Source organism: Salminus brasiliensis, chromosome 5 (assembly GCF_030463535.1).
Source record: "Salminus brasiliensis chromosome 5, fSalBra1.hap2, whole genome shotgun sequence".
Lineage (NCBI taxonomy): Eukaryota > Metazoa > Chordata > Actinopteri > Characiformes > Bryconidae > Salminus > Salminus brasiliensis.
In genome coordinates, this window is record NC_132882.1 from 45047424 (window position 1) to 45072883 (window position 25460).

Sequence of the window (25460 nt, forward strand, 5' to 3'; positions counted from 1 at the left end):
TCTCCTCAGACTGTGTTGAGATGTTCAGTAAAGTCTAATATACCTGCGTACGTAGTTTATCGGCCTGTAATATATGTTATTATGTATAAAAACTACGGCCCTTATTAGCTATGCAGCTATTTTTGTTATCTGTTAGCCACAGTAGTTAGCGTAAGCTAGGCCTCTTCTGACAGAACTCTGCAGTGATGGTTTAGGCAACGAATCTAATTGAACTAATCTAATTAAACACAATTTCACCCCTTTTTATCCCAAATGTAACGAATCTTAGACGTTTGGTGAAGTTCTTTAGTGCTTCTTTTGAGCTACAAGGTGGTGGCCATGTTGTGGTGGTCTCTATAGGTATAGCTCTAGATATAGCTTGGTAATCTCTAATAGATGTCTGTGCTTTCTGGCACTGCTATCTATATTATTATTATTATTATTATTATCCATATGAAATATTCATATATGTTTTATATGTGTTTGGCTAAGCAGCATAGCCTTTCTAGCATGACCCTCTCCGTGTTAGCCACAGTGGTTAGCTAGCATCAAGCCGCTTCAGACTATTTCTACGTAAAGCTGAAGTAATAGTTTGGCCAAAAATTGTAAAACTTTCATTTTAAGGGGAAATTGATACATTTTAAGGGTAAATTTATACAATTTCCCCTTAAATCTTATATGTAAACAATGAACCTTGACATGTTTAGCATTAGTTTTGTGCTGGAGCTACAATGCTAATGTAGTCTATGACTGTAGTTATGGCTCTAAATGTCTAAATCATCACACACTTATAATAATAATAATAAACTTCTACTGTGTTTGGCTATGTAGCATATCTTTCTAGCATGACTCTCTCTGTGTGTGTGTTAGCCACAGTGGTTAGCTAGCATCAAGCCGTTTCAGGTGATTTCTAGGTAAAGCTGAAGTAATAGTTTGGCCAAAAATGTATAAACATTCAATTTACACAATTTCTCCATAATATATATCCTGTCTATAACTTCAGTTATGGCTCAAAATGTCTAAATTGTCACACACATTCTGGCACTGTAATATTTTAACAGTTTTTAGCAGGTGATTTCTAAGTAAAGCTGAGGTAATAGTTTGGCCAAAAATGTTTATGGAATGTAAATGGTCAGCCTTGACATGTTTAGCATTAGTTTTACACTGGAGCTACAACGCTATATAGTATTATATAGTATTATATAATAATAATAATAATAATAAAGTTCTACTGTGTTTGGCTATGCAGCAAATCTTTCTAGCATGACTCAGTGTTAGCCACAGTGGTTAGCATCAAGCCGTTTCTGAGTACTGCTTTAGCATGTTTAGCGTCAGTTTTGCGCTGACGCTCCAAGGCTAATGTAGTCAAGCTATGACTTCAGGCTAGGCCTCAAAATGTCTAAATTATCACACATTCCTCGCCTCAAACCGCGTGAAGGTGTTACAGCAACCACTAATAGGTTTGCTAATGTGGTTTTTGACACTGTCGGACATAACGATGAACATGTCTGCTAGTACGTTGTTTTTAGCTTTGCAGCGTACGTTTTTTTCCTAGCATGCCTCTGCGTTAGCCATGGTGGTTAGCGTTAAGCCTTTTCTGAAGCAGAGCTGCAGTGATGAATTGGCCAAAATTGTAATTCACATGATCTCAAATGTAAACAATCGACTTGTACGACGTTTTGCTCTTTAGTTCTGCACTAGAGCTACATGGCTAACGTGAAGGAGGCCTGTAATCTCTTGGCTTCTGACACTGGAGGATATACTGTTATCTATTACATTCTGCACTAGCGCTAAAAGGCTAACGCGGCTAAGTGACGGAAGCCTTCAGTTGCCGAAACCGTGCGCAGATGTTCCGTAATCTCTAACAGTGGTTTCTGACACTGTATGACTCGCTGTTCGTGATAAAAAAAAAATGGCAGCCAGGACTGTTTTTAGCTATGCAGCGTCAATTCTGCTAGCATGTGCGCTGTAGCAGCAGCTTGCCTCATGCATATGGAGTTACAGTACACTCAATACGCAGCGGCAAGGCTTCCAGAATGTATGAAGCCCGGCACGGCGGTCCAGCAGGGCCTGCGTTTGGTTTCGGCGGCGTGGCGAGGCTCAGTTACGGCGATCGAGCACGTTAGCATGAGCCGCACGTTCATTAAATAGCCTTCTTATAATGTGCTAGCCATATGAAACAGGCCTCTGATTGATTCCGCTTGCATTCAGGCACACTGGATCAATCTAGTGTAAGTGTGTGAGTGTGTGAGTGAGTGTGTGTGTGTGTGTGTGTGTAAGTGTGAGGAGGGGGTTGGGTGGATGGTGGTCATTACAGCACCACCTGTTCAACGACTTTGACGGACACGTCGGTGTGTGCTGCTGTATCAGCAGGTCAGCGTGTGTGTGTGTGTGTGTAAGTGTGTGTGTGTGTGAGGGGGAGAGAGAGAGAGTTGGGGGGGAGGGTGGTGGTGGGTACAGGAAGTTCAAACCTAATTATTTTATGCAGATTGTATATATAGTGCTCTCGACTGAGAGGAGCAGATGTCGAAGCCACAACAGAGCGTCTGCAAGAGCGAAATCCAGAACCGCACCGGGCAGAACTGAGCTCGGGTGGATCTTGGCCCATTTGTAGGCGGCCTTTCAGCTGAATCTGGAACATCAGGCTAGAGCTGGTCAAACTGGTGAAGCTGACCAGTCGGACCAAGGTAGTCAACCAGTATGAACAAGCTGGATGACCAGCATAACCATTATCACCAGCAGGATTTGATGGTCTACCAGCATGACCTACCTGACCAAGCTAGCCAACCAGTATGATAAAGCTGGATGACCAGTATGACCAAAGTGGTTGACCAACATGAGCATCATGACCAGCAGGATTTGATGGTTTAGCTGGTCTGGCAGCATGACCAAAGTGGTGGACCAGCATAACCATCATCACCAGCAGGAATTGCTGGTTTAGCTGGTCTACCAGCATGTCCAGTCAGACCAAGATGGTCAACCAGTATGATCAAGCTGGATGACTAGCATGACCAGCATGACCATCATGACCAGCAGAATTTGATGGTTTAGATGGATTTGATGGTCTACCAGCATGACCTACCTGACCAAGCTAGCCAACCAGTATGATCAAGCTGGATGACTAGCATGACCAGCATGACCATCATGACCAGCAGAATTTGATGGTTTAGATGGCCTACCATCATCTACCAGCATTATGAACCCCGACCAAGCTAGACCACCAGTAGGACCGAGCTTCACCAAACTGGTGGACTAGCATGACCAAACTTGACCAAAATAAAAACTATAACATTCACTATCATGACCAGCTTCTGCTGGATGGTCTAAAAAGGCTTATGATGGTGGTCATCCATATGTAAACATACCCTACACTGGTAACCATGCTGGTTAACCATCGCCTGACCAGTATAGTGTATGTTGCATTTGCTTGGTCATACTGGTGGTCTAGCTTGGTCAGGTTGAGCACGCTGGTAGACCAGCTAAACCAACAAACTCAAGCAAAAGCAAAAGCAGGTCATTAGCTAAACTGCTCAACCATCAACCAGTGGTGGATGTAGCTGCAGATGCATGTAAACCAATCATGGCAGTGAGAAGGCGGGGCTTAAAGATACACATTAAGAGCAGTGTAAACGAGGCGACTGTAGACATCAGCCTGGACGAGGACGATGTCCAGGACACCCTGAGTGAGCTAGCTTGCGGTTTTCCTGTATTTTCACACCTCAGAGCGCATCTCAGGAAATCCGTCGGATATAGAGATCAGCTCAGAAGCCAGAGGAATCTCCACACTGTGTGAAAATCAGGGAATGTGAGGAGAAACGTAACAACCCAGCTAAGAAGCCTGCGCTAACAGCTGGCTAACAGCAGAACAAACGCTAGCACAAACAGCTGCTCAACCAGCTGCCATGCTGCCATTAGCTGGCTAGCTAGCTAGTTAGTCTTTCCAGCAGATGATGGCGTCTATTTGAGATCGAATGACTTTTTATTTGGATTCGCTGTTTCGTTATTTTTCCGACTTATTTCACGAAGTATTTCACTGTAGCCGAGTTTCACGCAACACCAGACAAAAATGTAGATCCAGAGCATCCGGAGGCTTCAAGAAATAGGGCAAATTAAGGGTCTCAAACTACCAATATACCAACATACAACATAGCCATCAAATAGAATGTGACTATATTACATAGTTTTAATAAAGGGTTTCATTACCGACAGATAAAACTACAATTATGGAGTAAAATCATAATAACAAATATGTTTCAGATCTTAAAACCCAGATAAATCTGTATCTCAGGCATAAGGGCAGCATGACGAGGCCTCGGACGTCTGGTTCCATTCACACCCACTGTGAGCAAGTGTAACTTGGCCGATTTTCTCTACAATGGAGCACTTCGCCCAAAACCACTCTGAGTGGCTGAGTTCACATCAAAACCAGGTGAGTATGCTGAACTTTTGAAATGTGGGTGGAGTTCCCCTTTAAGTGTATTGAGCTGACTAGCTGGTGGATCCACACGAATACAGATACTGGAAGCACAGGGAGGGTGATCAAGGAGGTGGGGGTTGCTCACATATGTTCAGATGTAGTTGAAAGGTGTGTGAATGGGTGGAAGAGGTGGAGGGGGGTATGTAAGGTGTGTAAGCACACACACACACACACTCACACACACACACACACACTCACTCACTCACTCTATTGAAAGGAAAATGATGTAATCTCTCACTCCCTCGTCAAGCGCCTCCATGCATGCCTCCCTTTTGGGAATCCCTTTCTGATTAACACCTGTTACACTCCTTCTCCTGCACCCACCACCCCCCCACCCTCCTGCACTCCCTCCCACTGCCTTCTCCACCCCTCGCTCGCTTCAGGCAGGCTGCAGCGTTTTGCGGCGCAGCGTGATAAGGCCCCGTCCTGGGGCTCGGGGTTCCTTTATTGATCGACGTGGAGTCATTAATCAAGCCGAACCCGTGCTTTAACGGGGAGAGTTAAGAAACGCAAGGGTCAGAATGAGTCCATGTGGGCCTTCAGGCCTGCAGTAATAACTACTGTAGGACACTGTGAGCAGGTTCAGGGTCACATGACCACAGGCGGCAATTCCCTGATTAAAAAATGCATTAGTCTCGCGAGGAGAACGTGGGCAGAACGTGGGCAGAACGTGGGCAGAACACGCTATTGCTGGCTAAAGTGTTTTACAAGGCATTTTTTTATGCTCTATGGTTTGACCAGCACAAAGAAATCTGGACCGGAGCTGCCCTCTAGTGGCCAGAGCACGCCGTAGGCCCACCTCAGCAAGGTCATTCGTCATTTGAGGACAGGTTGGCAATTGGCAGTGGCCATTTCTGTAGGCACTGCGCTGACCGGCTAAATGCTGAGGGTTACATTACACTCTGCGCAGAAACGGGGTTCTCCAGAAAAGGGTTCTCTTAAACAAACACATTCAGAAGGTCTCGCTCCCACCTAACCATACAGAAGAACCACTATACCAGGCACAGAACCTTTTGAACATTCAACTGATTGGTCTACTCTTCCCACCACCCCCCAAAATTATAGACGCTTACAAAAGGGTTCTTCGGTGGTTCTTTAGCCCCATAGAACCCAGCAGGGAACCATTTAAATATTCAAACGGCTCTTCAATGACGTAAAAAAAAACACCCATTCCACACCCTTACAAACGGGTTGTTCGGTGGTTCTTTAGGTGGTTCTTAATTACAACTGTTCTCCAGAGAACCCATCAAAGAACCATTTAAACATTCAAATAATTGTTCAAACATTTAAATGGGTTCTACTCCCCCCTCACACACACACACACCATTTTACACCCATACAAATGGGTTCTTCAGGGGTTCTCTAGCAATTCCAGTCGTTGTCCATAGAACCTAGAAAAGAACCATTTAAACCATTCAAATGATTGTTCAACACTTTAGGTTCTACCTCACCCCACACTAAATTCTCAGGGGTTCTTTAGCTAAGGCAATGGCTCTTCAATGACATCTAGGGTTCTACCCGCCCCCCATTCTAGACCCGTAGAGTTCTTTAGTGGTTCTTTAGCAAAGGCATTAGTTCTCCATAGAATGGCATGGTTCTCCATAGTGTGGAATAGGGGGCAGGTGGAACCTTTTCAAGGTGCTGGCTTCTAGAGAACCACTGCCTTAGCTAAAGAACCCCACGCCAAATTCTCAGGGGTTCTCCAGCAAAGGCAATTGTTCTCCACACAACCCATCAAAGAACCACGTAAACATTCAAATGCTTGTTTAACCCCCTGGGTTCTACCCCACTCCACACCCTCTTCTACACTTCTTCAGGGGTTCCTTAGCTAAGGCAACGGTTCTCCGTAGAACCAAGGCAACTCAAACAATCCAATGAATGTTTACATGGTTCTCCGCTCAAATTATGTGATGTGGTTCTGCCTTGTGTTCTTAAGTAAGGGCAATCGCTCTTCATAGAACTATTTGGAGCATGCTGATGGTTCTATAGGAGGTGCTCTGGTTCTATAAAGAACCACTGCCATTGCTAAAGCACCCCATTTTTAGTTCAAGGCCCTTAAAAATGAGCTATACGGGGGTTCTCTAGCAAAGACAGCGGTTCTCTTTAGAACCAATTCAATGTTTAACCATGTTTAAATGGTTCTTTGGGTTCCGCTGGTTCTGTAAAGGTATAGTCAGTGGAGCATCAGCATGATCCTGAAGCTTTAAGGTGGAACTGATACAGAATGGAGAGGAAGTTACTCTCTCACACACACACACACACACACACACACACTGTCAGCCTGCTTCTGCTAGGTCGTCCACCCCTTTGAAGACGCTGCCAAATGGAACACAGACCAAAGGGACATCTGGGGTGTCACTCACGCAAGCGCATTTACACACACACACACACACACACACACACATACCTGCGAGGTAAAACAAGATTAAAGGGGAAGTACACCTATTTATCAAACTTGCATAATTCAGAGTGTGAGCTGAGCTCATTCGCATGGTGTGAAACTGAACCTGGCATCGGTCGCCATGACAACAACACAGATACAGCCCATAATTTATTTCCTATCCAAACCCACCAGTGCAGCTACAACACGAGTCTTCATATGGAGTTTTATATGGAACGATGATGATGATGATGGTGATGATGATGATGAGGGTAAAATAGTGAATAGAGAATCTCAGCTAATGCAGTTTTCTTTAGGGACTACTTTTTGCCGCACTACAGCCGCCCTGCAGCATGTATCCCTCCACCGTTTTAATGATATGCGGTTTTAAAAGCAGGTTCTAGAGCCGAACTCTTCTCAGAACTCTGGTAGAACAGTGTCTCAGGCATCAGGCAGCGTCTTCATCACCATTAGGTGGAAGATGGGAGTGGCGCCACCATAAACCCACTACCAAGCTCAGCATGTAAAACTAATCCCGTCCAATTAAACTTAGGGCTTAGGCCCACCCCCCCTTTCTGAAAAGCTGAGCAGGCTGTCCACAAACTTTTGGACATCTAATGTAATTGAGATGGTAGATGGTCCACACAGGGCTCTGCGTAACGTTAGCAGGGTGCAGACGTGGTCAGTCTGCTCCAGATGGTGGAAATACACTGTGCGTATATGTTGACAAAAGTATTGGGACGCCTGCTTGTTTTCACGTTTTCTTCTGAAATCACGGCTATTAGAAAGGAGTTACTGTCTTTCTACTGTCCAGAGAAGAAGGCTTTCTACTAGATTTCTGGTGGAGCAGAATTGCTGTGAGGATTTGATTGCATTCAGGTCAGCTCATCCTTTAAGGGGTTCGGAAACTTGGGGGTGTGACCCGAGGGTGAAGACAGTGAGCAGGTTTTATTTGGAGGCATTTTATTACAACACCTGTGATTCAGTGTGAGACAGAGACCATATGCCATGTAATATACTGTGCATGTCCGACAGCGTCCCTTCGAGTGAACCCGTGAACCTGTGAACCCTGCCCACTTTTTCTGCTTGACAAAACTTTGTGGACGTGGACAAATGCCGCTCCAGACCAGGCCGCTTGCTCCATACACCCATCCCCCCCCACCCCCGAGTACGGAACACAGCCCCTTTCAGGACGACCCACCCACACCAAGCCTTTTTAACTCAGCCCATTCCCACTGGTGTTACACATGGAGGTTTCAGCCCGGTGCAAAACAAGGCCGAGCCAATCAGAACAGAGCTCATTTACATACACTAGTATTAAATGCACAGTGCTGTCACAAACAAAAAAAAGAGAGAGAGAGGTCAGAAAAGGGACATGGTGCTGACACAGGTGTTCAGTTGTGCACACACACACACACACTCTCTCTCACACACACACACACACACACACACACACACTCTCACACAGCTTGTCTAATCTCCATACAAAAGCACAGGCTACAGAAAGGTCACTGCGCCCAATGCCGAGCGTGGGCCCGAGGTGTATAAAGCCACCACCCCTCCCCCATACACACACACACACACACACACAGCACTGGGCTGTGGAGCTCTCTCTGTGTGATGGAGACCTTTGGGTGGAGTTTTCTTTTTCTAAAATGCTGAGCAGGCTGTCCACAAACTTTTGGACATCTAGTGTAATTCAGTAGTCATGTGCATCACAAGGAGTAGAGTAGACGGTCCACACAGGGCTCTGCGTAACGCTAGAACGCCAGACGCTAGAAATACACTGTGCGTATATGTTGACAAAAGTATTCGGACGCCCGCTGTTTTCACTGTTTCTAAAATCAAGACTATTATAAAGAGCTGATCCTGCTTCTGTTGGAGTAACTGTCTCTACTGTCCAGAGAAGAAGACTTTCTACTAGATTTACTAAAGGAGCACTGCTGTGAGGATTTGATTGCATTCAGTAACAAGAGCATTGTAAGTGAGGTCAGCTCATCCAGTGAGTACTGGATGGAGCGGCATCCATAGTATTGTAGAGAAGTACTGCCAATAGAATAGGGCTCTCTGGAGCGGATAGTAAACATCATGAAGCTATTGGCTCCATGCTGCCTAATACAGCCAGGCGTGGGTTATAGAGGGGTATAAAGCCCCCCAGCATTGAGGAGCTGTGGAGCAGTGGAAGAGTTGTGTTCTCTGGAATGATGGTGATGGTGGTGGAGCTCCATCCAGTACTTTTGAATGGGATGGGATGAGTTGGGGTTGATGAGTTGGGGTGGTGCTCATCTCATCCAACATCCTGACCTCACTAACGCTCTTGCTGCTGAACACAATCAAATCCTCAAAGCAATGCTGCTCCTCCGAAACCTAGCAAAAAGACAACAAACAAAACTACCCTTGGGTGTCCAAATACTTTTGCATAGCATAGCATAGCATGTCACCGTCACCGTGTCAGAGGCCACGTAAGCAGGCTAACGTCAGTTGTTACGAAGGGCTTATGTAGGTGTCAAGCGGCCTAACCTACAGTAGTGTTCGCTCTCCCTTGACAATTACACGGCGTAACACGGCGCACCGCGGCACCGTAATGAAGACCCGAGATGAGCTGAATAGCTCCGCGGCCCGTGACAAGTCTAGTGTGAAATGAGTTCGGTAAATAAAAGCGATCCGGGTCCATTTGAATGCAAAACGAGGACGGCGACGCAAACCAAATAGAGCCGTTTAAGTGATATTTCTGAGCGGCTCCGGCCTGAGCTCCCCTACGCTTTCAATATTTGCGGCCCAGTGAGGCTAAAGCGGGGGCAAATTGCCTGGATAATTGAGCACGGGAGCCGTCGGAGTAGAGGCAGGAGGGTCAGCCAGCAGGGTTTAATTACAGTGTGCAAATATTCCCCATTTCTAATTAAATCTGAAATACAAGCTACATGGAGTTCAAATGAACCTCAGGCCGCCCGACTCGACTCGACCCGACCTATCTTCTGTTATTTACAGGGGAATATATTAACATATAAGCGTGATATTTATATATTTATATATATATATTTACTCTGCACTCGTCCTGAAGCCACGGGAAGTAAAGAAGATCGAATCCAAGGATCAAGCGATCCTGAAATCTGGCTAATAGCGCTAATAACGCTAATAACAGGTTCTTCAGTTCTTCAGAAACATAAGGGTTCTTTGAGCGATGCCGTAGAAGAACCACTTCAAAAATGTTCTCTAATGAGGCTCTGAGTGGCTCTTAGGTGCCATCGGCAGCCGGAGTCTGAGAGAGCACAACCGGCCGGCCGTGCTCTCTCCAGGTGGGTAGGTGGCGCTGTCTCTCGCCTTCGTCACATTTAAAGTGGTGAAATAGTGGTAGCTGGTGTGGTGAAGCTGGGGACCCCGGCGCTTTCCATGGCCTTGCCCATTTCCTCCCTGATTTGACCGATGGCTGGGGTTCGAACATCCACAAAAGGTTCCACCAATCACTGCAAGCAACTAGGGTTCTTTTATAGTGTAAAAAAGGGGTTCTTCATATCATAACAATAGTGGAACCATTTTTGATGCTATATAGAACCTTCAAGAACCAAACAAAAGGGTCCAACAAGTCCTAAAAATCTATTCAAGCTTCCATCCATGCCTGAAACCCCCTTCCCTCCTAGTGCAAACTGGAAGAAAATGGGGAAATTTTGACAAATTTAGAACAACACAAGTGTTCTCTTTAAGAAACCAGGGTTCTAGAGCCATTAACCAATCAGCCCTTCCGTAGGAACTCTAGTTCTAAAGGAGGCCGGGCCTCCCTTGGCTCTCAAAACAGACTCAATTCTTCACGGCAAGGATCCCACAGCTGTCCGATATAATGTTCGTTATCAGTGTCTAGAGGACACTAGAGGGCGCTCTCAACAACATGGAACTGGATTAGGATTCAAATATGCCTGGATCGCCTGGATCGGGACGTCCCTATAAAGAAGACATCTGCCTCTTCATGCAACCAAAAATGGTTCTTTTTTATGGCATCTGGACTCAAAGAACCTTTTATTTTACTTACATTAATTTACGTAATTTACGTCTTAATTTATGTATTTACTTTTTGCTCCACGTCACGCACATTTCTGCAGATTCCTCAAGATTTCTGGCTCCATGCTGAAGCTTTTTTGTAAAAGAGGTGCAGGATACTGTGAAGAACCTTAAAGAACCATTAAGGATCCTTAATTGTTAAAGGTTCACACACGAAGCTATTTTATTTACAAAAACCTCAAGAACCTGAAGAACCTGAGGTGAAGAGCCCCATGAGCACTGATGCACCCTGAAGCGTCACCGGCGGGTGTGGATTCCCTGTCCTTCCTACTAGAACTAGAACGTTACGTAATGTAAAGCAACAGAACTGACCTCAGAGAACTTGGCGCTAGAACCCCTATCGTTCCCCTGCATGGAAATGCGAAAGCGATAACTGAAGGCACGAAGGGCAGCAAAACATCTCAACTCCATGATTTGCTTAGTTAATAAATAAGAAAAATTCTCTCTGTGCACTCGCAACGACAAAGTGAAGGTACCGGAAAGGGTTCTGCCCTAGAACATGCATGTTTCTAAAGACCCTTCAGGTGCTAAAAGCCTCTGAACATTGGGTTAAAGTTCTCGAATCCCTGAAACCCTCGACTCGTTACTGTTACAAGCTCACCCTAGAATAAGAAACACTGGGTGTGAATACACTCCGACCGACACGGGTTCGATATAGCATCAAAAAAGGGTTCTTTGACTCCGAAAACAAAATGAGAACCTGTTAGGGCTTTCTACAAAAGCTTCCACCAATCACTGCAAGCAACTAGGGTTCTTTTATAGTGTAAAAAGGGGTTTCTTTATATCATAACAATAGTGGAACCATTTGTGGTGCTATATAGAACCTTTAAGAACCAAACAAAAGGGTCCAACAAGTCCTAAAAATCTATTCAAGCTTCCATCCATGCCTGAAACCCCCTTCCTTAAGCGAGGGTTCCTTAAGCAACTTTTCCCAATTGTATCCCGAATTTGGGAATTCCCAGTCCCACCTGCACTGGGAAGGTCGTCCCGTCAAACTGCCGCCAACACAACACTGCTGGAGCTCAACTGCTAACTGCTAATTCTGTTATCAGCTAACAGACCACAGTCCACGCTTGCATTCTGGGATTTCCAGGTCAGGGACTGAATATGCAACCATGGCGGAGCCAGCGCTTAGACAGTAGGGCCACTCAGAATCCCTAGATACATTGGGCTGGTGACTGGACAAGCGCTAAGTAGGCGTTACAACAAAATGACCAGTTTATTAATCGGTCATGGGAGCGTTATTCATGGGGATGCTTGGCGCTAATTAAGCTAATCTGAATTCCCCAGGCCTTTTCAAATGTGGTTCTTTTCTCAGAGACGTGGAAAGCTGACGAGCTTTCGAGAGAACTGCTCAGAGAGAAAGTACACCTGATCACTCCACTCCCACGGCAAGGCGGTTCAGTTCACTCTGCCAGAGCTGGAAAAATACACACCCTTCAAAACCAGCCAATCAAAGAAGTCCAAAGGGTCAAACAACCCCGCTAAAGCAAGCGCGCTAACATCAGACGCGCTAACATCAGACGCAACGGGCCAGAAATGAGAGAGCGTGGCCACAATATTGACTAATCTAACGATCTGTGGAGGTGAATTACGCTAGACCGATCTGGCGGAGGCAGCGAGGAGAGGAATGTCGGTGTGAAATAAGGACTGCAAGCGTAATTTACACAAAACCACACACTGGCGTCGAGCCAAAATCAAACCTACGCAGTTTTCCCACTTACCCGGGATGTAGTCGGTCAGCCAAGACTTGTTCGGTGTTAAGTTTGCTTCTTTAGTTCTGCTACGATGCTAATGTAGCTAATGTAGCCAAGAAACGGAAACTTATGCTGCACCTATTAGCATGGACAGATCGCGCTGAGTCGTTAAAGGGACAATATGGAGAAAATGAAGAACATAACCATGGCTACATCAGTTGAAAATAAGCCCATATCACCCAATAAAGGGGTCCATGGTTCGAAACCCGTGACTCGACATTGTTATAATGTTACCTTATGACAATAAAGACCAACAGGGGTTCTATTTAGCATAGAAAAGGGTTCTTTGATTCCGAACAGCAGCAGAACCCCTTTTAGAGCTTTCTACAAAAGCTTCCACCAATCCCAAGAAGCCTTTTAGTGGGCTTTATAATTTCTATAATTCTTGAACTTTTGAACAAGTGGTTGAACAACAGTGGAACCCTTTTTGGTGCTTAGATAGAACCAAAGAAACTATAAATAAAAAAAAGGTTCTATAGTAATTTTAGCTTTGCTACGATGCTAATGTAGCTAAGTAACGGAAACTTATGCTGCATCTATTAGCATGAACAGATTGCGCCGAGTCGTTAAAGGGACAATATGGAGAAAATGAAGAACATAACCATGGCTACATCAGTTGAAAATAAGCCCATATCACCCAATAAAGGGGTCCATGGTTCGAAACCCGTGACTCAACATTGTTATAATGTTACCTCTTGACAATAAAGACCAACAGGGGTTCTATTTAGCATAGAAAAGGGTTCTTTGATTCCGAACAGCAGCAGAACCCCTTTTAGAGCTTTCTACAAGAAGGGTTCTTGAACTCATAGGGTTCTGAAACCCTTTTTTGGTGCTTAAACAGAACCCAATAATCTATAAAAAGTTCTCTAGTAACTTTAGCTTTGCTACGATGCTAATGTAGCTAAGTACTGGGAACTTATGCTGCACCTATTAGCATGGACAGATCGCGCCGAGCCGTTAAAGGGACAATATGGAGAAAATGAAAATAAGCCTAATGGCCCAATAAAGGGGTCCACAGCCCTTGCGAGACCCTCTCGAAGGTGAAAAGAACATCTGTAGGAGAAACTACAACTGTTCTGGGTGGGATTGAAATGCTAATGCTAGCCTGGTTGTACTGCGCAATGCATGCTGGGAATTGAAAACTCTGCCTCCTCCATTCCACTAGAAATCCTCCGCACCTCCCTTCACCTTCCCCACCACACCGTCTCCACCCTTCAAAGCTGCCCAGAACTCCTCCCTCCCAGTTCCAGCTATTCCAGGGCGTGGTCCGCATCAGCGAAATGCTCATTTTAGGCTCTAGACTTGCTCAGGTGGTCTCTGGCAATATGACACAGTGTGGTCTCTAAAAATGGACGTAAGTGTGGACAACCTACAGGGCAGGACGCAGGACGTCTTGGCCAACTACATTTCAGGGTGCGTGGAAAACTGCATAACGTTGATTTTCCGCTAAACTGTCGCTTTAAATAGATCAAAGAAATGTAATGTTTGTAAATCTCATTCTCCCCCCGTGTCATTGTCCGAGTCCATTTCGGTCATGGTAGAGCTGTACCACTCTGCATTCTCCTCCTGCTGCCCCTGAACACCCAGCACGGAGACCCCGTCAGCGTCCGGCTTTGCCTTCATGTTCATCGCCTCCTGCTGTTGACCCTGATGCTTGCGCTTGGTGTGCCGCCGCAGAGTGTTGCGCTCCGCGAACCGCATGTGGCACAGCAGACACTGGAAGGGCTTTTCGCCCGTGTGTACCCGCTGGTGCCTCGTCAGTTCCGCCGCCTCTCGGAATCGCCGCGGGCAGAGCTGGCACACGAAGTTCCGCTGACCCGTGTGGATATGCTTGTGCCGCTCCAGATGGCTCGAGCGTTTGAAGGCTTTGTCACACAGCTGGCACACATGGGGCTTGTTCTGGGAGTGGGTGATGGAGTGGCGCTCGAGGTCCGAGAGGTAGTAGAACACCCGCGGGCAATACTGGCAGTAGAGAATGCGACGCGGGCCGAGCGCCTGCGGATCCTGGTTTTTCGGGTGGTTGGTGGGGAATATGGGCGACTGTGGGCGAAGAGGCGGAGTGGAGGACGACGGCGGCGGTGGCGGAAGGCCGTCACCAGAAGCGGGGCTTTGCAAAGGGTCTGTTTGGTCCACTGGGGTGGAAGTCGTCTCAGAGACTGGCGACAAAACGTCCTCAGTCTTACAGAGGTCCTCTGCGGCACGAGGTTTGGAGGGGGACCCCGTCTGGGTTGCCTCGTTACAGGTTGAGGTTGCAGCAACGGAAAGGGTCTCGATGGATTTAGGCTGGCTTTCTGCTTTTTGTACAGCAGACACCGCTAGTCTGACTAGTGCCTCCTGGAAAGACGTGGGTGTGTCAGAGCAGGGTTCTGTTTTAATTTGCTTGGCGGGACTCTTAGAGGCTGTCGAGGGGGCGGTCGGTGAGGTAGGGGCAGGAGAAGGATCGCAGGGCTTGTTTTGTCCTGAGAGGTCTGTAGGAATAGTACAGGAGACTGGTTCTGGTTTAAGGCCGAGGGATCCTGAAGCGGAGGTCGTGGCGGAAATTTGAGAAAGTTGTCCTGATACTTGCGGAGATGAGAGAACAAGAAAGACGGAGGAAGACGAAGACTGAGTGTTCTGGGAAAGGGCCAAGGGTAGTGACAAGGTCATGACTCCGGGATTGGCGCCAGTCGCTGACGACGATAGTGTCTGAATTTGGGACTGCGGGAGGAGGAGGATGGGAGTGTTTGATCCAGTGTTACTCGCCACAATCTGAATAGGAAGGGAAGGCAGGTTGGATATGACCGGCAAGGCCGTTGACTTGGCCTCGGCTGTAGGCTCGGGGGAGGTAGAGGTCTTCTCTACCTTTAAGGTTTCCAGCGAGGTTTCCATTGGAAGGCCAGGAGGTGACTCCCCCAAAGACAGATTCAGAAGTGGCATCTCCTGCGCAGGGTCGGCACCTTGGCCGGCACCTCGGTCGGCCTCGGTCTCCTCGTCCTCAAGCCGTGCGAATCCAGGGCTGATCTGCTCATCCTTTGGCATCTCTGAAGGATCTATCTGGGGAACCTTCTGACCGTCTGGAGTGAGTGTGTAGGGAATGCCTTGGTCGTCAATGAGCAGCGTATCCTTCGGATCAAGAGGTGAAAAGCTGGTGCCAGGAGACTGCGGATCCCAGTCTTCCACGTGGAAACTGCTCGTATGCCCATCGCTTCTTGAGGAAAGCCAGCATTCGTCCTCCTCCTCCTCCTCATCTTGCTCTACTTCTATAAGTGGTGCATCATCCTCAATTTCATCTACCTCCATTAGTAATGAACCCTCGAATCCCGAATCTAGAACCCATTTACATTTCTCCCTATCCCTGCCCTTCTTCTTTGGCAGGCTTAAATCCAACGCTTCGCACATCTCGTCCTGCACTGTGACTTCTCCAGGATGAGTCCCAGCTTCACGCATTGCTAAATCAAATCCCTCCTGCCTTTCAGAAGATGGGATTTGGCTTTTACAGTCGGCTGGGTAGCAATCTTGACCGAATTCGGCTCCTCCGGCGTTACAGTCTCGAGTATTTTCCAGTGCTTTGCCGGTTTTGCTCCTCCCTTGAGTAGATTCATCAGCAGACTCCATAACATGAGCAAAGTCCTGCATCTTCACCTCCTCTTTGGCAACGTAACCGGATCCTTTATCAGATCCTCTGCTACTAGTAGAACTCCCTATTAGTAAGGGGGATTGTCGTTGAACTTTCACCGCTGGTGAATCGCCGGGTGAGAGGTCGGTACTTAAATGTATCGCTTTGGTAACCGCTTCGTTCGTTTCCGCGAAAGCGTCTTCGGTCATGCCGTTGGGTGTTAATCTCGAAGCTACCGGTGCAGAGTCTGTTTTGGTTTTTGGAGACGTGGCACCATTCATGCCAGCTGGACTCGGCTGAACGGTGTTGCCTGAAACAGAATCACGGTCAGGTTTTGGTGACCTCTCACTGCAACGTCCTCGGCTGTCAGGGCTTACTTCACCCAGCTCTTGAGGAACCCCTGAGATGGAGGGAACAGTCTGGAGGATTTGGTCTTCAGGCTCAAATTCCATTGAGGATCTGACCCAACAGCTCGATTTCACTGGCTCTGGGTCTTTGATTGGTGGATGGGTGAGAAGGTCGTTTGAACCATGAGTGTCCTGACTTCGATCGCTGGCCTAACACTCGATGTCACTCGACGTTTGCTGAAGGAGTCAGTCGATTACTACCTGAGAAACCGCCAGAGCATTTCTTCCAAAGCCTCTTGTACCAACGATGCGAGCAGAACCATTTCTGGATGTGATGCAGATGTTGGTCTTCATCCATGTTACGGTTACGGCTGCCGGTCAGGGACCTTAATCTGGAAAGAGACAAAGACAGGCAGACCTGAAGACACTCTTGCAGTGCGCTGACAACATTTGAGACCATGTTTGAGGGTTTGATGTTTGCAGAAACCGATCATAATTTTTGAGCGACGATTTTGATCTATCCACCCGGAGAGAGCACTGGCAGTTGTGCTCTCTCAGACTCCGGCTGCTGATGGAAACTACTACCTCTACAGTCCAGAGAAGGCAGCTTTCTACTAGATTTTGGAGAAGCACTGCTGTAAAACACTGAACTCCCCAACTCGTCCCAAAGTACTGGATGGAGCTCCACCACCATCATTCCAGAGAACACAGCTCCTCCACTGCTCCACAGCTCAATGCTGCTGGGGGGCTTTATATACACCCCTCTACCCCTCCTATTCTATTGGCTGTACTTCTCTACAGCTGTGTGTGTGTATGTGTGCATTTGCACATCTGTGACAGCAATGGGGGCGAATTAAAGTAGTTGAATGCATTTATTAGAAGGGGTGTCCACAAACATTTGGACACACAGTGTATATTGTATACGAATGTGTATTGCTTTTCACTTTTTCAGAGTTTCGTGATAAACAGACCAATAGAAATGCTCCGAAATGACCTGGGGTCAAATCTGTTGCTGTTTTTGGAGATACAAGTTTTTTCTTAACGGCAGCGACAAACTACAGCATACGAATGATTAACTTTGAGCTTTCGCTTCCTAAACGCCAGGCTGCTGGACGCTGACCTCGGACTGCGTTACTGAGCATGTTTACCTCAGGCAGTGGTGTCAGCTTTCTGATCCAAGTCCATCTCAGAGCTGTCAGGTCTCTGTCGAGAGGCGATTCCCACGCCATGCTCTTCCTCACGACATTCCCTAAAAACACAGCAGATGACCGAATTAAAAGAACACCAGCACTGTGCAGAAACGTGGGCTAAGCTGAGAGCTACGGGGTGCTCCCCAAACCTCAATTACTTTCGGTCAGCCAGGCCGCAGAGCCCCGTCCACACCTGCCCTTACCTTTTATAAATGAGAGTCTCAATTGAGTAAAGAGTAAAACCAGGGAAACTGATACTGTAGGGTGGTCTCTGTATATAGTGTCCCCGACAGCAAGGCCCTGCGTCCCTATGTCCAGGTAAATCGACACTATATGGACATTACTGGGACAGCTGCTCCGACTCGTCCCATCCATCGCTCCACTGCCAAACCTAAGACCCCCAATAACCACAATAAGACCACAGAGGCAAGAAAGACACCCTCAGAGCCGGAGGAAGACCATGAGAGGACTCTCAAGGGGGGATCCGTCCTCCTCCGATCAGAACTATTTATTAATTATTGGTGATCTACTGCTCAGGTGTGCTGATATCATCATAATATCATAATAATAATCATAATATAGTATAACTAATATAATCATAGTAGTGATGGTCATGAGTATGAGAGTAATGATGGTTAATGGCGGCAATATTAATAATAACAGTGGCAGATGGTTGAGAGTCTGTATAGAGACTATATTATTATTATTATTAATAATAATAATAATAATAATATTTTTTGTTGTTGTTTTTTTTTTAATAACCTGAATGTATTCTCTCCCACATGTGCACAGCCAGCCACACCTCTTTTTCGAACTGCTGCCGATGCAACGCACCAACTAGCAGACGCCAGTCACGGCCAGCACTGCCCTAGTGTGATGGAGGGGGATAGCGCCATCTACCCACCCTAGAGAGAGCGAGACCAATTGTGCTCTTTCTGGGCCCCGGCTGCCGATGGCTAGCAGCGTGAATGGGATACGAACCAGCAACCCTCTGATCACAGTTTATTATTATTTATGACACCATTATTACTGTTATTATTATTATTATTATTATTATTAGACACATTTAAAATGACATATGTGAACAATTGTGTTTTGGCAATCATCTGAGAAGGGATAATGGAAGTCAATGTAAATTTTAATATTTAAATTTTGGAGCATTTCTATTGGTCCATTCATTATGAAATTCTGACACAATATAAAGAACAACTGCCAGATTTACATTGCAGAGAAAAGTGAAAAATGGATGATTAGCAATGATTAACAATAGTATAAACATATTATTTTATTATATAATATTATAACATTTTATTATTGTATCATGGCATTATTGTATATAGTATTATTATAACTGCTATTACACAATAAGAGAGCCTCATTAAGACCTTTTGGGCTGAAGGGTTATTATCCAATCACAGAACCCGGTTCTCGCACCCGTGATCAGATCAGAGTAACCTACACACAGAGCCCTCGGCCTGTCATCAGCTATCAGCGAGTAGTCCGGCTCGCCTTCCATACGAGGAGAACCGAGACGGGAGGGGCTGCTCGCTCCTCTTTAGTCTCACAGACTTCAGATTTCAGAATAAAAGTCCTGAGAATGATTACGTCAATTCTGAGGCGCTAAGATGGCTGGGTTTATTATATAATATGGTTTATTAATTCAACAGTGGTATCGGGTCGAGTATCGTCCGATTCGAAAAATATCGGTACAGATATCGGTATCTGTATCGGAACATAAAAAGATGAATCGGTGCATCCCTAGTCATTTTAGCCTCAGCCATTACACAAAAACTGTTACTACTACAGCATGTCACGAGGGACGTCAGACCAAGGCATATTTTAATGGATCGGGTATCACCTAATTTAATCCCGATCAAGTTCAGGGTCTTTGCTTTAACCACGGTGTTCAGAGCGCCATCTGGTGTCCTGGAGGCGTCATCAACACAACCCAACACCCATCCAGCCGTCATCTTACAGAAGGATCGTTTAGGACCCAATACGTTAGCCAGCAGATGTAGCTAGCATGCTACTAGTTAGCCAGTCGAGCTGATCCCCCTTATATTGTTTTAGCTAGTGGTTGGTTTTTTCAATTATCTGCTGATCTTGAAAAGGTTAGCTGGATAGCGAGAGCACAATAGCTAGCTAGCTTTACCTGTTGGTATCAGCTTTATATGCCAGCGTAGCAACAAAAATATTATATGGGTGAACTTGAGCTAATATGTGATTCATATTTAATAAATAAAGTTTAATAGCGACGCTTTATCCAGATAAAAGCTTCTCAGTGATGATCAGTAAATTTATTTACATTAATTTTAATGTGGTGTATAAGTACGACAGCCATGTGAGGATGGACAATTAATCACGTACGTGATTTTAACCGATGGAGCAGTGTGGATGTTCTCAGAAGGTAAATAAAGGAGTTGAGGTTCTGCAGTGTGGAACCTGAAAACAGACCATAATATCTGACCCTTTATAGAACTCTCACTGAAGCGCTCCGTTTTACCAGCGGGAGAACCGGGAGAACCGCTCGCTCGGCTTTCTGTGTTTATAAACCAGCTCTGAAGAACCCGTTTAGAACCGAGTGGAGGCTAATGCTAATGCTAACACACACACACACACCCCCACACACACACACACACACACACACTCCCCCACTATAAACCAGTTATTACACACTAGTAGACCAACAACAACCACAGATACCAAAGATACCACTACACACACACACACACACACACACACACACACACACACACAGGAAGGGAGCTGATTGGTCAGGGCTGGATTATTAGATATTAAATATTATAAAACATCATTTTAAGATTTGAAGTCTCGACTGAACTAAATCAGTCAGTGCAGAATGTCTGCTTATAGAACCTGATATTAAAAACGAAATGAAAGTCAATGTAAACAGACTTTATTCCGGGTCATTTTGGAGCGTTTCTATTGGTCCGTTCAGCAGGAAACAGTTTAATATAATTAATATTTTTATTATTTAATATTTTATATGATCTTTTTTCTTCCAGATTCAACCAGTATGACCGAGCTGGTTGACCACCATGTCTGACCTGACCATGCTGGTCCACCAGTGTGACCGGTTAACCCATCCAGCTCGTACCATGTACCGGTCAGGGGCTAAGAGCTACTGGTCTCGGGTTGGGTTCTAACAGTAGTTACATCAGGGTCAGAGAACCTCGGTGGGCAGAACTTACGCGTCAGAACTCGGCCCGACCCACTTTCACTTCTTTATTTACTACCGTTCCTAACAGACTGCAGCCTCGCTGAGAGAGAGACACTGACCCACACAGAGAGAGAGAGAGAGAGAGAGAGAGATAGAGAGACACTGACCCACAGAGAGAGAAAGAGAGAGAGAGACACTGACCCACAGAGAGAGAAAGAGAGAGAGATAGAGAGACACTGACCCACAGAGAGAGAAAGAGAGAGAGAGACACTGACCCACAGAGAGAGAGAGAGAGAGAGAGAGACACTGACCCACAGAGAGAGAAAGAGAGAGAGAGACTGACCCACAGAGAGAGAGAGAGAGAGAGAGAGAGAGAGAGAGAGACACTGACCCACAGAGAGAGAGAGAGAGAGAGACACTGACCCACAGAGAGAGAGAGAGAGACACTGACCCACAGAGAGAGAGAGAGAGAGAGAGAGACACTGACCCACAGAGAGAGAGAGAGAGAGAGAGACACTGACCCACAGAGAGAGAAAGAGAGAGAGACACTGACCCACAGAGAGAGAGAGAGAGAGAGAGAGAGAGACTGACCCACAGAGAGAGAGAGAGAGAGAGAGAGAGAGAGAGAGAGACTGACCCACAGAGAGAGAGAGAGAGAGAGAGAGAGAGAGAGAGACTGACCCACAGAGAGAGAGAGAGAGAGAGAGAGAGAGAGAGAGACACTGACCCACAGAGAGAGAGAGAGAGAGAGAGAGAGAGACACTGACCCACAGAGAGAGAGAGAGAGAGAGAGAGAGAGACACTGACCCACAGAGAGAGAGAGAGAGAGAGAGAGAGAGAGAGAGAGAGAGAGACACTGACCCACAGAGAGAGAGAGAGAGAGACAGAGAGAGTGGGGGGGGGAGAGAGTGTGGGGGGGGGGAGTGGGGGGGGGTAGAGAGAGGAGGGGAGATGGGGGGGGGGGAGATGGGGGGGGGGAGAGAGGGGGGGGGGGGGATGGACGCCATTACGCGGAGTCGAAGGTCCGACAGGAGGAGGAGGTGAAGGCGAGTGAGCCGCCATGGCCGCTCGGACCCGAGCCCTTCCCCGCACGCGCTCGACGACTTAAAGCCGCGAGAAGCAGCGCTCGCACCCACACCGGCTCCCCTACGCTCGGCGGACGGCGGGGCACGCGCTCCGGGCTCGAACCTGCGACCGGCCATTTTCTCACCACGGTTCGAGCCGGTGACAAACACACACACACACACACACACACACACACACAGCTCAGCTCGCGCACAGACCGCTACCTCAAAGTTTCGGACCCTAACCGCACAGCTCAAACCGCGGCCAGTCGCGCGACAGCCCGGTACCGGAGACGAGCGCGCGGAAAGCCGCTCGCGTCTCACTCTGCGCGTTTCCGCTGAATAATATTGAATATGAAAGTGTTCTCACCCCGCGAGACAGCACTGGCTAACCCCAGCCTCGCGCACTTCCGGAAGACCAAATCTGAATGAATGAGGGGGCGGAGAGAGAGGAGGGGGGGGGGTCACAGAGCGAGGGTGGGGGGAGAGCAGAGGGGTGGTGTAGTGTCACACAGTTCTACATCCGCCACCACCACCCTGACGAATATTACTGTACTGTCATCTTTATTATTATTATTATTATTATTATTATTTATAATACTTCATATTTATTTAATATACCCTAATAAAAATAGTATTATATATATATTTATACACACATAATATATAACATATTATATATAGAATATATTATATAATATATATAAATATATATAATAAGAATTTTTTTGTATATATTACAAGCATATTTTAATTTTAATTAATAATTATAATAATAATTTTTTTTTAAATATTTGCACCCCGGATTTGCTGCTCTTCTGTGGCATGCAGTTCCTTTCCTCTTTAAATGTACCTGTGCACAGGGTTGTGGGTTCGATACCCGGGTTCGACAAGCTGCCACTGCCGGGCCCTTGAGCAAGGCCCTTTACCCTCTCTGCTCCCCTGGTGCTGAAGTTGGCATCTGGGTGTGTGTATGTGCCCACTGCCCCTAGTTCACTAGTGTGTGTGTGTGTGTGTGTGTGTGTGTGTGTGTGTTCACTACCACAGATGGGTCAAATGTGTTCATGACTCAGCTAAACTTGGGGGGGGGGGGGTTTGCCTGTCTTACCAGCATAATGAGCAGATTTTCTCCCAGGAGGGTGTGAGTGCACCCCCTATTCCGCAGTACCTTAAACTACACACAGGGAGAATGGATGGTGTCTAATGGGGTCTGAAGGTGGTGCTGTGGAACAGGGGTGGGCGATACGGCCGACATGTAATAAATACCACAACAGCTGGAGACACTCTCATGACAGATGTTGCACATCAGGCCCTAATGATCACACGTCTCTAATGTGTAGTTCGTTTTTATTCAGTAGGATCGCCGTGCATGCCGTTGTATACACACGTACATATAGCCATAACATTAAAACCAGGTGAGGTGAATAGCATCGATGTTCTGGTTCCAGTGGCTCCCGTCACTTGAAGGTGATGAAAAGATGTCGAACACTTTAAACCCTACGGGGTGGACAAAATAACAGAAACACCACATTGACCCCTGTAATACTAATACAAGCAATACAGGGGTGGAGGACAAAATAAAGGAAACACCACATTGGCCCTTGTAATATTAATAGGAGCAGTAAAGGGGTGGACAAAATAACGGAAACACCACATTGGCCCTTGTAATATTAATAGGAGCAGTAAAGGGGTGGACAAAATAACGGAAACACCACCACCACCCTTCAGGGGTGGTCAAAATAATGGAAACACCACATTGGCCCTTGTAATATTAATGGGAGCAGTACAGGGGGTGGACAAAATAACGGAAACACCACATTGGCCCTTGTAATATTAATGGGAGCAGTAAAGGGGTGGACAAAATAACGGAAACACCACCACCACCCTTCAGGGGTGGTCAAAATAATGGAAACACCACATTGGCCCTTGTAATATTAATAGGAGCAGTAAAGGGGTGAACAAAATAACGGAAACACCACCACCACCCTTCAGGGGTGGTCAAAATAATGGAAACACCAGGCAGGTCTTGTGGGGGTGTTCCTGGCATGCAGTGGTCAGTACCTACCACAAGTGCTTCATGGAAGCAGGGTCACAGGGTCATGGGCACCCAAGGCTCATCGATGCCTCCAAAGGTCCCGTGAAATCCATACCTGGTTTTAATGTTATGGCTGATCGGTGTTTGGCCTCATCAGGTAAACTCATCAGTTGCTATATTATAAGCGAACAGAACCACGGAACAGAATGAACCGTAGACCAGAACACAGCAGAGCAGAAGAAGAACATTAGCCTTTGGAGCTGTTCCCACTCTGGCCTCGTGTGGCATGGCTGTATATTAATATTCACGCTGGTAAAATATCAATCTGGCAACAACCATAAGAGAACAGCTGTGATTCACTCAGTATAAGATTACCGTGTCAGTGCGCTACGAGGTGAGCGAGTTGCTAACTCACTCAAACAAGGAGTACAGGGGGTTGACAAAATAACGGAAACACCATATCGACCCCTGTAATACTAACACAAGCAGTACAGTGGGGTGGACAAAATAACGGAAACACTACACTGACCCTTGTGATAGTAATACTAGCAGTACAGTGGGGTTGACAAAATAATGGAAACACCATATGAAATACTCATTGGCCCCTGTAACCCAAATACAAGCGGTAGAGGGGTGGCCAGAATAACGGAAACACCATATTGCCCCCTGTACTGTAATACTAATACAAGCATTAGTATTACTAATACAGTGCAGTGGTCAAAATAACGGAAACACTACACTGACCCTTGTGATAGTGATACAAGCAGTACAGTGGGGTTGACAAAATAACGGAAACACCTTTTTGACCCCTTATAATAATAATACAAGCAGTACAGAAGGTTGACAAAATAATGGAAACACCATATGAAATACATATGAAATTGGCCCCTGTAACACAAATACAAGCGGTAGAGGGGTGGCCAAAATAATGGAAACACCATACTGACCCCTGTAATACTAATACAAGCAGTACAGTGCGGTGGACAAAATAACGGAAACAACACATTGACCCCTATACTACTAATATGAGTCCTACAGGGGTGGTCAAAATATTGGAAACACCATACTGACCCCTGTAATACTAACACAAGCAGTACAGTGGGGTGGACAAAATAACGGAAACACTACACTGACCCTTGGGATAGTAATACAAGCAGTACAAGTGGGGTGGACACAATAACGGAAACAACACATTGGCCCCTGTGACACTAATATGAGCCCTACGGGTGTGGCCAAAATAACGAAAACACTACACTGATCCTTGTGATAGTAATACAAGCATTACAGGGGGTTGACAGAATAACGGAAACATCACAGTGGCCCCTATACCACTAATAAGAGCCCTACAGATGTGGTCAAAATAATGGAAACACCATTATCGACCCCTGTCATACTACTACAA

General features: G+C 46.4%; 1 protein-coding gene across 1 annotated transcript; it reads right to left on the minus strand.

Moving 5' to 3' along the window:
- Positions 1–8005: 8005 nt before the first annotated feature.
- Positions 8006–18428, minus strand: LOC140556561 (uncharacterized). Its single transcript, XM_072680609.1, has 2 exons — positions 17737–18428; positions 8006–16980 (listed from the first exon to the last, which is right to left on the minus strand). The coding sequence occupies exon 2, from the start codon at positions 16691–16693 to the stop codon at positions 14141–14143; it is 2553 nt and encodes an 850-aa protein (XP_072536710.1). The 5' UTR covers positions 16694–16980; positions 17737–18428; the 3' UTR covers positions 8006–14140.
- Positions 18429–25460: the final 7032 nt, after the last annotated feature.

Bases quoted from the DNA above. Each gene is read 5' to 3' on its own strand.
- LOC140556561 (XM_072680609.1), bottom strand. From the start codon at position 16,693: ATGGAATTTGAGCCTGAAGACCAAATCCTCCAGACTGTTCCCTCCATC.